Source organism: Macrotis lagotis, chromosome 2 (assembly GCF_037893015.1).
Source record: "Macrotis lagotis isolate mMagLag1 chromosome 2, bilby.v1.9.chrom.fasta, whole genome shotgun sequence".
Taxonomy (NCBI): Eukaryota; Metazoa; Chordata; class Mammalia; order Peramelemorphia; family Peramelidae; genus Macrotis; species Macrotis lagotis.
In genome coordinates, this window is record NC_133659.1 from 213,721,475 (window position 1) to 213,738,308 (window position 16,834).

A 16,834-nucleotide genomic window follows, 5' to 3' on the forward strand; every position below is an offset into this window, starting at 1 on the left:
TTGAGGATTTGAGAGAATTATTTTCTTTTTGTATTTGTCCAATTGTATTTTCCAAGGATTTGTTTTCTTGTTGTGATTTGTTTTCTTGTTGCGAGATGTCAATTTTGTCTTGCAAATTGTTAATTTTCTCTTGAGTTTCTTTTTTTTTTAGTTTTATTTTTGTAAGGCAAATGGGGTTAAAGTGGTTTGCCCAAGGCCACACAGCTAGGTAATTATTAAGTGTCTGAGACCGGATTTGAACCCAGGTACTCCTGACTCCAGGGCTGGTGCTTTATCCACTATGCCACCTACCCTCCCCCTCTCTTGAGTTTCTTTTCCCAATTTTTCCAATTTATTTTTAAACTCCTTCCTATCAGGGAGGAAGTCTTTCTGGACTGGAGACCAATTCATATTCTCTTCACAAGTTCTAGATCTCTCTGGGTTAGCATCTGTGACTTCAAAGTATTTTTCAGTGGGCCCTCTTTCTGCTGGCCTTTCTTCATTTTCCTAAGATCTCGTGTTGGTAGAGGGGTTGGCTCACTGGGTTTAGTAAGTCCAGGTAGGTTGGGCATTAGGGGATGGTTGCTTTCTTTTTATTTTTTTAATTTATTTTTATTAAAGATATTATTTGAGTTTTACAGTTTTCTTCCAATCTTGCTTCCCTCCCCCCACACCCCCACAGAAAGCACTCTGTCAGTCTTTACTTTGTTTCCATGTTGTACCTTGATCCAAATTGGGTGTGATGAGAGAGAAATCATATCCTTACAGAGAAGAGAAGTCTAAGAGGTAACAAGATCAGACAATAAGATATCTGTTTTTTTTTTTCTAAATTAAAGGGAATACTCCTTGCACTTTGTTCAAACTCCACAGCTCCTTATCTGGATACAGATGGTACTCTCCTTTGCAGACAGCCCAAAATTGTTCCCAACTGTTGCACTGATGGAATGAGCAAGTCCTTCAAGATTGAACATCACTCCCATATTGCTGTTAGGGTGTACAGTGTTTTTCTGCTTCTGTTCAACTTACTCAGCATCTCACTCACTCCTGGTTTCTAATAGAACAGTAGTGTTCCATGACATACATATACTAGTTTGCTAAGCCATTCTCCAATTGAAGGACATTTACTGGATTTCCAATTCTTTGCCACCACAAAAAGGGCTGCTATAAATATTTTTGTACAAGTAATATTTTTACCCTTTTTCCTCATCTCTTCAGGGTATAGACAGGGTCAAAGGGTATGCACATTTTTGTTGCCCTTTGGGCATAGTTCCAAATAGCTCTCCAGAAGGGTTGGATGAGTTCACAGCTCCACCAACAGTGTAATAGTGTTCCAGATTTCCCACATCTCTTCCAACAATGATCATTATCCTTCCTGGTCATACTGGCCAATCTGAGAGGTGTGAGGTGGTACCTCAGAGAAACTTTAATTTGCATTTCTCTAATAATTAATGATTTAGAGCATTTTTTCATATGGATATGGATTACTTTGATCTCCTCATCTGTAAATTGCTTTTGCATATCCTTTGACCATTTTTCAATTGGGGAATGGCTTTTTGTTTTAAAAATATGACTCAGTTCTCTGTATATTTTAGAAATGAATCCTTTGTCAGAATCATTAGTTGTAAAGATTGTTTCCCAATTTACTACATTTCTTTTGATCTTCGTTACATTGGTTTTATCTGTGCAAAAGCTTTTTAATTTAATGTAATCAAAATCATCTAATTGGTTTTTGGTGATGTTCTCCAACTCTTCCCTAGTCATAAACTGTTCCCCTTTCCATAGATCTGACAGGTAGACTAGTCCTTGGTCTTCTAATTTGCTTATAGTATTATTTTTTATGTATATGTCCTGTAACCATTTGGATTTTATCTTGGTAAAGGTGTGAGGTGTTGGTCTAATCTAAGTTTCTTCCATACTAACTTCCAATTATCCCAGCAATTTTTATCAAAGAGGGAGTTTTTATCCCAATGGCTGGACTCTTTGGGTTTATCAAACAGCAGATTACTATAATCATCTCTTGCTTTTACATCTAGTCTATTCCACTGGTCCACCACTCTATTTCTTAGCCAATACCAAACAGTTTTGATGACTGATGCTTTATAATATAATTTTTGTACTCCAGTCTTCCTCCTCATGATTGTCTAGCTGATTTTCCAAATGGAGAATTCTAACCTAATCTCTAATTCTTTCTTAATAAATTCCAATGACTTTCTCTTATTTCTAGGATCAAATATAAAGATTTTCCATTAGTATTTAAGACTCTTTACACCTTTTCAGTTTTCCCCACCCTTCACAATATTCACCTTATCTGTGCCTTTGACAACTCCAACTTCTTTCAGGACTCTGCTCAAAATGACATCTTCTGCAGTGCTTTCCAGTCTCCTTAGTTCACTTCAGTTTTCCCTTCTAAGAGTACTTTTATTCTACTCAGTATCTATCATGTATGTACCTATTTACTTTCATGGATCTTCTCAATTAGTAGAGAAGCTCCTTTGTGTTTTTGCCTTTATACTATAAGAGCTTCAGACAGTGCCTGTACATAGTAGGTGCTTAATAAATATTGTTATCAGTTGATCTTTTTTGACTCTCCCAACTTAGATACAAAGTAATATGAAATTTGACATAAAGGTTCATTCCATTCATAAACTGTATAATTTGAATTAAGTAATTGCTAAAACCCGAGATCTTAACGTCTCAATGAAGTTTTTGTTAATTAAATGTTTAGGGAAAGGAGGTGAGTTGAGATACTCTTGACATCAGTTACAGCATGGGGAGGGTAGCTGACTCTATTCAGGACTTTTTCTTGGGTTAAAAACATTACAAAGTCATATCTGTTCTATTTTTGTTTTTTCAGTTTTCTTTTCTTCCTTTCCTTTGTTTTAGTGGCAGTCTTGGTAATAGTAATCAAGCTGGTGTTAGACTTTGGGTTAAAGACTTGTTTAGCATAGTATGGGAGATTAGAGATAGGGACCTTCCTCCCTCTCCTACTCCAAAAGCAATTCTAAATATCCCCCATCCCTCTTAAATCTTTTCAGGAATAACTACAATAAATTAAATTCTTAATGAAAATGAACACAGATAATCAGTCAGTCAGTAAACATTTAAGTACCTACTCTGTGCCAATGTTCTTCATATCTTTTTATACATTTATTGAATATATGTATTTTGTAATTTGTCATTTTACATGAAGTAATGAAAGGTTATATTAGTCATTTATGAATTGGAAAGTTGTTTGTTTTTCTTTATTGAACTTTCCTCTTTACCTTTTTTTCAAAATATGCTGGTTTCTCACTGGTTCAAGGTTTATTTTCTCTCAAAATTTTCCTGGCACATAAATGTCATATATTTAATTGTTTTAATGGTTAAAAGCATGAAATTTCAGTTAGAGAAAACTGAGATCTTATTTTGCTCTCACAAACAATTCTCTGTGTAGTTTGTCCTCAAATCACCTATAATTTGCTATTTTTGATTTCATTTTGGTCTAGCATACTGTAATTTTAATAGTCCTTGTGTTCTTGAATACAGTGAAATTCTTAAAGATGAGAAATATTAAGTCAAGTTGTTTGCTTAATGTAAATTATGTGCTATTTGTTTCTGGTGTTAAGAATTTTCTTTAGTTTGAATATGAGGAGGTGGAGTTGGAGAGGTAGATAGACAGTATTTTTGTATTTTTTAATGTCATGTTTAGCTGTTTCAATTCACCATTTTTATGTGTGTATATGTAGATGTGTGTTTATACATATATATATTTATATATATAAAACCTAATTATATTAAAGAATATTTTTTTTATTTTCTCCTGTTTTTATAGATCAAATCTTATACCCAGCTGAAGATCTCAGGACTTTTTCCATCTGCCTATTGGACTGGACAAGCTATTATCGACTTTCCCTTGTTTTTTGCTGTTCTTGTTTTGATGCTAGGAAGCTTATTTGCATTTCACTATGGAGTTTATTTTTATGCTCTGAAGTTTCTTTCTGTGGTAAGTTAATGATTTTATATTTCTGTTTGTAATGTATAATTTGAAACAGTATATTATATTGAAAGTTCTGCAACTTTTTTGGTGTATGCATATTCACTATCATAGAACATTTAATTGTTTATCTTCTCTATTTCTTCTTCTCTTATCCAACCTCCACTAGAAAAATGAATTTAACCAAGGTGGTCTGCAGACAGCAGGTCCTCCATCAATGCCTGAACAGTATAACTTGACAAATACTACTAAAATTGTGTTCCTTTGAAAACACAAGACCACTAGTAGGTGGAGTTTAGTGGAGGATTTACAAATTATTCTCTTTTAATAACCATATTATCCTAGCCATTATCTGTTAGCATGTTTAGTCTCTGTGGTTTTGACATTTTGAGTAGTTGAAATCATCATCATTGTAAATTTCTTGAGAGCAAGGAAAAGATAGGTAGGTCTGTGTAGTTCTCCTTACATAACGCCTAATATACTGTTCCATACAATTAAATAATAATATATATGCTTTTTAATGTATTTTATAATTCTTCAAAATGATTTTCAATAACAGAGTCACCCTTTCATGTAGTAATTACCTGACACTTTATGATTGTATGGGTGAGTGGTTCCCTGTACCCCTTCTTCTACTTTTTTCAAAGTCTGTCATTTCATTGTAATGAACATGAAATGAAGGTTGAAGGATTAAAGGCAAACTTTAACTTTTTTGATATTTTGCCCTAGGCTAGATTTTAGAGGGGGCAGGGGACAAGTAATTTACTTCAAACTCCTAGGCAAATAAAATTCCAGGTTTTTGTTAATAAAGATAAATTTGACATCAATAATTAATTTACTCTTAAGCAAATAGTATTATATTATGGAGGAGGAATTGAAAGTAGTATTAAATTCAAGCAACTTATTTAGTATTTCAGATTTGTTGGAAATCTTTTCTTTTTGAGCTTATCAATGACTATTTTGTTTCTTACTCCCTTTGTATTTCACATCTGTGAATCTGGAGTAGTTGAAAGCACATTTTATTTTGGTTACAAATCATGACTCAACTACTTACCATGCAGGCCTCAGTTTCCTGAATTGTAAAAAATGTCAAGTTGAACTACATGACCTCTTAACTATCTTCTAGTTCTAGATCCTATAATTCTAACCTGGAGCAGATGAGATCACTTATTTCTCAATTATATAAATTAATAAAAATACATTGCTCAGGAGGATAATGAAAAATGCATTTACCTATCTCTGTAGAGTATACTTTTGTATTTCATTTGATAGTTTGTTTTAGGAAATCATAATTTTCCAAAACAGTAATGAAATTGCACAGCAGAGACCAATCCTAAGTCCCTGATCTCCATGATGAAAATCTCAGACAACTGCAAAGCACTAACCTAGCAGAAGCATAAAATTATTGGTTTAGATTTACCCCTGTGGTGGAAGTGGTTGTCTTTTAGTTTAGGAGTCCTATCGAGAAGCTATAGACTTCATAGGATAGAGGAAAAGTAGACTAATGATAGTGATTAGAGAATGAAATTGATAACTTAATACTGTCTTAAAAACTCAAAACCTAGTTGTGTAATAGATAAGGAGAAAGGTGACAATTCCATCTTAAAGAATTGGTATTATTCTTATTTCTTGGGAATTCAAGCCTCACAGTTAAAGAGTAGATTTTTTTTTTCTCTCCTAAAATATGCCTGTGGTATTCTCTATTGCACATACATTTTTTTCTGGCTATTTATTTTTTTTAACATGAAGTATGCCCTTCTCTTTTTTCCTGCAGGTTTTTTGCCTTATTGGTTATGTACCATCTGTTATTCTTTTTACCTATGTTGCATCTTTCACCTTCAGAAAAGTTTTAAATACTAAAGAGTTTTGGTCATTTATCTACTCAGTGGTAAGTTGTATTTTACTTTGCCTTACAAAATCTGTTAATTCTCAGTTTTCTCATGTTTCTTCTCCTAAAAGTAATTTAAAGTTTTCAAATCTTCAAAAAAAAGTAAAATATGTGCTGTGGTGATAGTCACTTTTTGAGTCATTTGTTACACCTGTTTATTAGTAGTTCTATTAAGAATGAGAAGAGAATATAGTTGTTGAAATATCTAAGGAAATTTCTATTTATTTTCTCAATTATTTTAGACGGCCTTGGTTTCCATTGCAGTCACTGAAATAACTTTCTTTATGAGATATCACACAGTGACAGCTGTCCTTCATTATACCCTCTGCATAATCAATCCAATATACCCACTTTTAGGGTGCCTAATCAGTTTTATAAAGGTAAGTTTATTATTTATCTGTGTGTGTGTGTTTGTGTGTGTATATATATATGTGTGTGTGTGTGTGTGTGTGTGTAAATATTATAAGAAGAAAGAAGGAAGGAACATCACTTTAAATATTTTTTAAAATATAAAGTTAGGACTAAATGTTAGAATATTCAGAATTGAATGGTAGGAAATAAAACATAAGACTTTTAGGAAAGAGGGAAATTTATTAGTCCTTTTAAAGAAAAAGTACCTAAAAAGATTGGGTCATGCTTAGAAAAAATAATAATAATAATAATGGGTTTTATGTTAGGAGGATCAGTGATATATTAATCACTTAGTAGTTCTTTCTCTAATTAGTATGTACCTTCCTTGTCTTTAATTGACAGAAATGTTTTGGGAAGCGTTACAGGGATTTAGATCATCTCAGGAAGACAACTTTGTGGAAATACAGCAGGAAAACACGTGTGTGTGTGTGTGTGTGTGTGTGTGTGTGTGTGTGTGTGTGTGTAATTGAAACCATAAGAGCTAGTTGGTGCTAGAACAGGAATGTTTATTATTTGAAAGAAGTGTCTTTAATTTTAATCATAATTTTTTCTCTTGTGAAGCCCATTTTTGATGATTTAATTTTTTTGTTAGATATCTTGGAAAAATATACAAAAAAATGAAAACAGTTATAATCCATGGGACAGGCTTTTAATAGCTGTTTTATCGGTAAGATACATTTAATTCTTAATAGTTATATGTTATTTTGGGCCCACTTTTGACTTATAGCCATGTGTTTTAAAGTATTATTTGATTCCTTCACTCCCAAATAAATTAGTGTCTATGAAAGATGACAGTTTGATAGTTGAACTACTTGGAAGTATCTGGTTATCAAAACGAAGTCAAACTTGGATGTGATGCTTTGATTTCCTACATAAATTTCATTGACCAAAGCATTTTTGCTAAATTTCTCGTTTCAAAAAAAAAAAATCTGAGGATGCAAATTACTCCTGAGAAAGGTGATTTTGGGTCTTGATAATGTTTGTTTATTCTCCATGTAATGACATTAATGCCTTTTGATCACAACCTCTGATTTTTTATAGGCTAAGAGAAAACTCACCTTTACTTTCAATTCATTATATTGAATTATTTCTATGTCTAATTATCACACACACATTTCTTTCTTTCTTTCTTTCTTTTTTTTCTCTCTTTCTTTCTTTCTTTCTTTATGTTTTTGCAAGACAGCGGGGTCAAGTGACTTACCTAAGATCACACAGCTAGGTAATTATTAAGTGTCTGAGGTCACATTTGAACTCAGATCCTTCTCATTGCAGGCAGATGTACCACCTAGCTGTCCCCATGTTGTAAATTATTTAGTTCCTTTTTAATTAATATTACTTCTATTTTTAATCATGCAAGAATTCAAAAATGTTGTGTGAATAGTTCTTTGACTTGAGAAGGAACTAGACTTATTTGCATTTTATTTCATATTACATGGTATATGTAATGCTTAGTATATGCAGTAGTACATGGAGATGATTAAAATGTTTAAATTCTTAGAATTTGTTTATTTGTTTTAGCCTTATTTGCAGTGTGTGTTGTGGATTTTCCTATTACAATATTTTGAGAAGAAATATGGAGGCAGATCAATAAGAAAAGATCCATTCTTCAGGTCAGTAAAAGTTTAAAGAATAAACTAATTATTAGATTGAAATTTTTGGTACTAACTTGGGAAAGTCCTAATATATTAATTTCTGGTTCCTTTATATACATGTAGAACCTTTTCAAGTAAACTCAAAAATAGAAAGTTTCTGGAAGTACAAGACAATGAAAATGAAGATGATGATGTTAAAGGTGAAAGACTAAAAGTTAAAGAAATGATGACTTGCCAGTGTTGTGAAGAGGTAACCTTGTCTTTTTAAGTTTTACTGGTTGGAGGAATGCTACCAGGATATTAGTACTAATCCCTGTTGGGTTTGCTGTGAGAATAATAATTAACAAACACACTTATTTAGTGCCAAGGACTGTGTATACACACACACACACACACACACACACACACACACACACACCCCAAAATATAAAACCTTTCCTATCTTCACAGACCTAAGGACATTCTACTGGTTGTACTGGGAATGGAGGAGATTTAGGGAGATAAATAATATTTACATTAAAAAAAAAGCACTCATTATCCAAGCTGTTGTTTGTCTTTTGTTCTGCATCAGGGAGGTAATGCCATGACATACAAGTGACTTAGATTTAAATGAAGGAGAGCTTTGCAAAGTCACCAGGCTCACTTTCTCCTTTGGAGCATTCAGAGTCCAGTGGTCAGATAAGGATCAGCTTGAATGGAGATGCCTCTAGACTCAATGGAAGACTTGACCTTTTTAAACTAAGGTCGTTAGCTAGTCTCTATTTGACTGAGGCAACTCCCATACAGTGATCATAGCAGGTAAAAAAGAATAGCAGTCAAGAATGGCTTCTTTTGCAGAGGGGAAAAAAAAAAATCAATCTGGGAAGGAAAACCCTCAGGTTTCTAGCCAAAGAAGAAACAATTGCTATCTACATTCACTGTGAGCCAATTAGGGCCTGAACTATTGCTATGTGGGGTTGCCTGGGGACCAAAAATGTTTTAATTATCTAAGCATTTATAGATTGGACAGTATGGTCAACATACTTAGCAGTGTGTTGCATAAGAAAGACACCTAAAATTCAGGTTCTACTTCCTTTACTTCCTTTTATACTTTTGTGATTCAGGCAAGTAACAAATTTCAGATCTTCAATTTCCTTATCTATAAAATATCCATTTATTTTTTATGTATACTGCTTACTCCAAAGGGTTATTAGGAAATTATTTTGTAAACTTCAAAAATGCTAGAAATATGAAGTATTATAATTATAATGATAAAAACAGCTTTATGATTGACAAACTTTTCAGATAAATAATAGCTTAATAAAATTTTTAAGGATTGATCATCCTGGAAATACAAGGCCAACAAACTCTATTTTTAGAAACAGATCACTAAACCATATATAGGAATCCTTAAGCTATTCCTACTAATTAAAAAAAATTAGTATTATCTATGTTTTACTTTGTTTTTATTTTGTCAGATATTTCCCAGTTCCATTTGGGCGATATTTGGGAGAATTGTGACTCTTTAGAACATGTTCTGATAGCCCCGATTTTTGGTACATAAAATATTTTGAAGAAAATATAAGTATTCTACAATTTACTTTATGTGGCACCCGTGGATATTTGCAATTCAGTGAATTGCAAAGTGTTTCAGTTTAGCATAGGTCTTATTATGTAGACTTATAATTTATAATCATCTTGTTTTAACTAAGTTTATCCTTATAAAGTACACAAATGGCTTTTTAAAAATTCCTACAAAGAAACCTTAGGTTGAAGATAAGTGCATATAAACAACAGGAAAATGGCAGAATTGGCACTTCTTTTTCATCTAGTGGGAATCTCTTATCAGAATGCAAATCAATACTTTTTCTGTAGTTTATATTCTTAGAGAATGACTTAGAGCACTAAAAAGTTAGCAATTTGCCAGTGTTATACAGTCAATATGTGTCTGAAGTCTGCCTGCCTCCCATGCCAAATTCTTTTTTCCACTGTTTTTTGAGATTATCATGGTTTCCATATTATCATTAGATAATAAAGAAAACGTTTAAAAAACTTTTTTCCTCTGAAAATTATGTCATCCATTAAAACTCTAATATATGTATTGTTAGAAATTTAAATATAATTTCCTCTGAAATTTTATATAATGCAATATTTTCTGATTTGACAGAAAGTGTAAAAATGTTTCAGGACCTATACTCAACAGTGTTTGTAAGATGAAATTTGTTAGTTAAATATCAACAAAAAACTTTGCTTGTTTGATGGAAGTGGTAAATGAAATGAGTATCATGACTTAGTAAGTGATGGCAATGATGCATTTCTTTCACTTGAAAAGAAGATTGGCTTAACAATCAGAGTTCCTCATGTTACATACCACCTCTTATACTTGTTACTTTGGGCAGGTCCTAAGTGATTTTAGGCAAAGCCATTTAAACTCTTTGGTCCTAAGTTTCCTCCTATGTAAAATTAGAAAATTGGACTACGTGGTTTTCTCCTCAAAATCTGTGATCCTTTGTAATAGACATTTTGGTGGACATATCTGAAATGTTAAAAAGCAAGAGTTTTAAAGTGAAAAAAGCAATATACTTTAAGATATTTTTAATGCTTTAATATATTTTATATAATTTTATAGATAGCAAAATTTTTGTCATTTATGAAATCAACTGTCATTTATGAATTCATCTTTTAGTTTTATTAAAATTTACATTTTTATTGAGCTTATAATATTTTGGTGTGTTTTATAGAGTATTTTGGTTTATTTTAATATTAGTGTAATACTGTATTAGTATAAAAGCATATGTTTATAAAAGCTAATAATAATAATAGCTAGCAATTTTATAGCACATGAAGATTTGCAAATCATTTGACAAACATTAATTTATTTTATCTTTATAACAGCCCTAGGGAAGTTGGTGTTATTATTCTCCCCATTTTATAAATGAGGAAATTGAGGCAAACACTCATCTAATAGATCCACTTTGAGCCAGAATAAGAACAAGAGATAGTCAGGAAATGCCAGTGAGATCAAGATCTGTTTTGTTCTAAGGGCTTATCAAGATGTCTCCACTCTTGGTTCTTTATTTGAGAGATAACAAGACTGCTTGTTTCTTCTTAGATATATCTCTCTGACTCAGCCACCAGTAACACCAAACTCTGAATGTGATAAATCGACCCTTTAAGTAGAGAATCACTAACTGCACACTCACAAGACAGGCCTGCTTCAAACTTTTGTCAATTTTTCTCTGTGCTTCACCCTATCTGTAAAATAAGTTGAAGACATGAACACTTTGATTAAAAGCTAGTACTCATCCTAAAAGTTTGGTCTTATACTTTACTAGTGATTGGCAATGATTTCCTCTTGTGCCCTAATCCCCTAATTTTCAAGTTACTCAACAATGTGTATTGTCAACTACTATAGGCCAATTTTAAGAAATAATTTCATCCTTCAGACTAAGTTACTTTTTGTAGATCCTGAAACAGAAGTAGTACTAAAATTTGAATAGGAAAAAGTTGAAAATACAAACTCCAAAAATTTTAACTAATAAAACACAACAAAGACATTGTTGATGCCTCATGAAATGGGTGTCCTTAAGACTAGAATTTTGAAAGGTCCTTTTTGAGTTTGGCAATATTAATCCAAATAGAATAATATGAAATCAACAATTTTAAAAGCTGACATTTATTTTAGCCATTAATGCATTCTCCATCATCATCATCTTCCTCATCATCACAAGGCTAACATTTATATTGTACTTTAAGATTTACAAAGCATTTCACACATAATCTTTGACAGAAAGTGTAAAAATGTTTTAGAGCCTATATTCAACAGAGTGTGTGTATATATAGATATATCTTTATCAAAATATCAAAATAGCTATATCTATCTATTATTATACATATAATATATAGATAGATGTTTTATATATATTATATATATATATATATATATATATGTAAGTTGTTGCCATGGTTAGAAAACAAACTAGGAGAAAAAGTGAAAGTATTAACAAATATTCCTAAGCACAGGCATACCACCACTATAGTAGCTACTAAGAGAACTTTTGAAGACCAATAGAAAGGAGTTGGGAAACTGCATCAATATCCAGATGTTGTGCAAAGTAGAAAGCTTGAACTCCATAACACCCTGCCACCAATGGGGCAGGTAAGCCAACCTACCTGAAGCAGCCATGCATCCTGAATGAGAGATGGGAGTTGGTGTGTACCAAGGGGGTAAAACATCACTGTTACTTGACAGCTATCTTCCCTTGGACCACTTTGGAGACGGCCCCCAAGAACTAGAATTCTGGGAATTTTCATCCTCTCTGACCACTAGTCCCCATAACCATCATCAAAAAGAATCAGCACCAAGCACTGACCAATTATCAGATTAGTAATTAGAAGATAAGACCAAAACACCCAGGGATAGCAGTACCCCCAACACACTTTTCCTTCCTCAATCAACCCTTCCCCAATTTGGTTACCAGTGAGCAAGCTTGTAAATATATGTGTGTGTGTGTGTGTGTGTTTATTTATTTTTTGCAAGGCAAATGGGGTTAAGTGGCTTGCCCAAGGCCACACAGCTAGGTAATTATTAAGTGTCTGAGATCGGATTTGAACCCAGGTACTCCTGACTCCAGGGCCGGTGCTTTATCCACTGCGCCACCTAGCTGCCCCTACCCTTGTAAATATTCAGCCTTTTGACTATATCCATGCTATTTCAGTTCCTTCCTCTCAGTGGCTACTGAAGACTTAGAAAACAAAGTTGTTAGTCTCAAGCCTTTGTCACTATCAGATTGTACAGTTATAAGAAGCAAATGAGAGTTTTATCAGTGAAAATTATTTGAGATAAGATGCCTTGCCAGCACCCTAATGACCACCAAGCCTTTTCACCTGACTTGCTAATGAAATTTTTCATACATATGACTCCTTCCTTTGTAGAGTGGGAATTCCTTGAGTACAGGGTTTTTATGTCTCAAATTATTAATACAATGCTTTTGCACCTTGTAAGCATTTAATAAATGCCTTTTCTCTGATTCATTCAATAGATTTTTTTGTTTGTTTGTTTTTGCAAGGCAATGGGGTTAAGTGATTTGCCCAAGATCACAGCTAGGTAATTATTAATTGCCTGAAGTCAGATTTGAACTCAGGTACTCCTGACTCCAGGGCTGGTGCACTGTGCCACCTCGCTGCCCCTCAGTTCACTAGATTATTAATAGAATTAGCATAGATGCTGGAAAATAAAATTTTGTCAGAAATTCTTCATTCCTTTAATTGGTATTTGATATAAATATTTTATTTGTTTTCTCACCTACATACAATGGTAGTTTTTAACCAATTACTTTTTTGGCAAGGTTTTGAGTTTTACAATTTTTCTCTCTCCTTCTTTTCCCTCTCTTCTCCCCTCCCAAAAGCAATCTGATATAGGCTTTATGTTTTAATTGGTATTTGAAAGCAAAAGTCAAATTAAAAAAACTTAAGTTAATACAAAGACACAAATAGCAACAAAGAACAAAAACAATTCAAATCCTACTAAAAATTTGAATGTAGAGATTTGAGAAGCAAGAAAATAAAAAGGAGTATTCTTGAAAAGGTAGAGTATGGAAAATTTATGATTATTCTTGTAATAAGAACTTTTCAGAAATTCAAATAAGGTCAAATGAAAAAAACAGAGCACTTGCGTACCATTACATGATGAATGGCATAGTGGTGACTAAGGAGGTGATTGAAGCTCTAGGGTTTTCTCCAAAACAGAAGAGCTTGCAGGGATAAATAAGATAGTTAATTATTAACCCAAACATGTCAAAGTGGCACATGAATTACAGCAAAGTACTTGGTTAGTTTCTTTTTGGGCACAATCTTGACCTCCCTTTCTTAGCAGAAGGCATCACATATCTGCTACCAAAAGATGAGAAAACCAATGACTTTCCCAAATATATTCATCTGCTTACAGACTTTATACAAAAGCATTCACAGCTTATATTACTAAAATCAATATTAATAAGATATTTATTTAGACTGGTGAAAAAAGGATGTGTCAACATAGCCCAGGCTTTTAAAGAACAACTTTATTAGTATAGATTTTGAAATTAGAGAACAGGCTGGTTCAAAGTACCATCAAGTTTCTTGATTATTCCAAAACATGTACTCATTTCATACTTGTGACTACTTCATGTAGTACTGCTGTATAAAACAGACCCAAGTATATATAGTAAGCACACTGAAGTATCTATCCATGGGCTAAAGTGTTTCTCTCTCTCTCTCTCTGAAGTTGAGTAGTATGTGATTTTATATTAACTTAAATGCTTTAAAATGTATATTTTAATATATATAAAACATTTTCATAAAATATATACATGTGATTTTGAACTTATGTAGTTTGATTTTTAAATATATATATATATATATTTATATATATATATATATATATGTATATTAAACATTGTTAGTACCAACATTGTCCTGTTTGTCTCCATCCCCTTATAAACTTGTTCTGTTCTTTTCTATATATGGACTTTTTTAATGTTTCATTGATGTTAATTTCCTTTTAACTCTTACCCCCCCCCCCCAAAGTTCTCCTTTGTAATAAATAAGGAGAATCCTGTAAAACAAACTTAACATATTTGTCATATCTGAAACTGTGTCTCCATTCTTCCCCTTTAAGGTCCATCATCTCTCAGTCAAGAGGTGGGAAGCACCATCAGCCCCCTGGAGTCATGATTGCTTACCACATTGATCCCTAGTTACTGTTTTCATTGTGTAAATTTTAATCTACTTTACTTGGCATCAGATCTTGCAGAAAGTGTTGTTAAGACTATCATAAGACTAATCGTATATAAAACATGACATTTTTCAGTTTAACAGAACCCATCTGGGTGACCAGGGAGATGGAAAAATCTACCCACCACGGCCTCCTTTTCTTCTTGCTATTTTCTTCCCCTTATCCTCCTCCTCCTTACTGTCAAGGACTGTCTGGAATCCTTCATGACTTTTTGAATGCTCAACTTAGAGGATTAGGAATCACCAACTTTTTTCTGTGTTGACAGAAGGAGGAGCACCAGACCTTATCACCTGCCTCCAAGTTCCTCCAGGCCTTGCAATTTTGTCCCACCTTTGTGCCCAAGCAGTCTCTGGGCATAATTATGCCTGGTATTGCCATCTGCTCCATTACTGTTCTTTTATTTTTATTTATTTTTTTGGAGAAAGTGGGAAAGTTTTTTTTTTTAGGTTTTTGCAAGGCAAATGGGGTTAAGTAGCTTGCCCAAGGCCACACAACTAGGTAATTATTAGTGTCTGAGACTGGATTTGAACTTGGGTACTCCTGACTCCAGGGCCAATGCTTTATCCACTGCGCCACCTAGCCGCCCCAGCATTACTGTTCTTTTAGGACTTGCCCACTCTACAGCTGAACTTTTTAATGACATATCTCCACCAATTAGGTTATGATCTCCTTGAGAAAGAAGACTCTCTACCTTTTTCTATTTCCCCTTCCCCCAGTGCTTAGCATAGAGCTTGGCACATTAAAGCTTGTTGTTTAATAAATGCTTTTCCATATTATAATATTCATTATGTTTAAATCTAGTAGATTCTATCCTAAGTATGATTTCCAAATTAAAGAGGAACTCTAGTGACTTACAGTTACCTCTGGGATTAAATATAAATTGTTTAGTTCTTAAAGCCCTTCACAGCCTTTTTCCTCCCTGTTTTTCTAACCTCAAACATTATTCCCCTCTGTTACTCTGTAGTATAGCCAAGCAAATTTTCCATCTCTTATTAATAAACAATACTCCATCTTCCAACTCCATCTCAATGCCTTTGCACTAGTTTTTCTCCATGCCTAGAATCAAGCCTTATTGATCTTTTCTTCCTTCAAGAGATAGCTTTGGTATCACCTTCTACAGGAAACTTTTCCTGGGCTTCTGAAACTTCTTTCAAACAACTTTCTATTTTATTACTCTATTTATTCTCTTTAATTATGCTTTTCTTGTTTTTTCTATTAGAAGGCAGACTCTTTGAATAGACATTATTTTTACTCTTTATAATGAGATTTTATTTTTTTCTGGGTAAACATTTTGTGCTGCTATTTTATATGCTGCTTTTTGTCACAGTTCAATTCTGGCTATATGCTCTAGCTTATTTATAATCATAGGATATCTCTTCAGATCTATTTTAATGACAGATCAAATGTCTATTTGACTTCCTTAGAGATTGGGGCTTTCTATGATTTTATTTAAAATGAAAGAATGCACATGAGGTTTATTCAATTAGTGACATGTTTTGTGGTACATAGCTAATTCTTAACCCATTCTTTTTTTTCTTTTACTAGAAACCAGCTATTTTGGTTATCAATTTGCATAAAGAATATGATGAGAAGAAAGATTTTCTTCTCATAAGAAAAAGAAAAAAAGTAGCAACTAAACATGTCTCTCTCTGTGTGAAGAAAGGTTAGTATTAAATTATGTCTCCTAAAATGGCTTCCAATTTTTACTTAATTTCATATATGAATAATTTTTTTTTATTTTTAGGAGAGATATTAGGATTGTTGGGACCAAATGGTGCAGGGAAAAGCACACTTATTAATATGCTGGTTGGTGATATTGAACCAACTTCGGGTCAGGTATAGTATACATTTCTAATTATAGAATAAATATGAATTAATTTTTTTACTGAAGTAATTTTTATACTGACAGGTTAATATTTAGACTTTTCATTAATTTCAAATCTCATTCCAGTTTTCTTTTAAAAATCATTGTGAAAATTGATAATTTGTCTATAAGATTTAGTGAAAGTTGTCATAATATACAAATGCTTGGGATATAGATTTTGTTTTTTTACCACTGACAAACTATATAACTTTGAAAAAATCAGTCACTTAGTAATGAGGAGGGGTCCTAATTGAGTTTTGGCTTTAAAAATAATAATTAGATTAAATATGTCAGCCTTCAGAGTTGTCCTAATAAGGGACAAATGTTAACCTTCAGAGTTTGAAAAAGCAAAACAGAATTAGGTTAATATGTA

At 32.8% G+C, this 16,834-nt stretch overlaps 1 protein-coding gene across 3 annotated transcripts in view; it reads left to right on the forward strand.

Moving 5' to 3' along the window:
* The window catches only part of ABCA5 (ATP binding cassette subfamily A member 5), a 137,619-nt gene that overhangs the window by 104,152 nt on the left and 16,633 nt on the right, over positions 1 to 16,834 (forward strand). For all 3 annotated transcript variants that reach the window (XM_074224697.1, XM_074224698.1, XM_074224699.1), the window contains 8 exons: positions 3,791 to 3,961; positions 5,727 to 5,840; positions 6,083 to 6,220; positions 6,844 to 6,918; positions 7,770 to 7,861; positions 7,967 to 8,093; positions 16,143 to 16,260; positions 16,342 to 16,433. In XM_074224697.1, the coding sequence (XP_074080798.1) occupies positions 3,791 to 3,961; positions 5,727 to 5,840; positions 6,083 to 6,220; positions 6,844 to 6,918; positions 7,770 to 7,861; positions 7,967 to 8,093; positions 16,143 to 16,260; positions 16,342 to 16,433 (927 nt within the window). The remainder of the gene's footprint in view (positions 1 to 3,790; positions 3,962 to 5,726; positions 5,841 to 6,082; positions 6,221 to 6,843; positions 6,919 to 7,769; positions 7,862 to 7,966; positions 8,094 to 16,142; positions 16,261 to 16,341; positions 16,434 to 16,834) is intronic.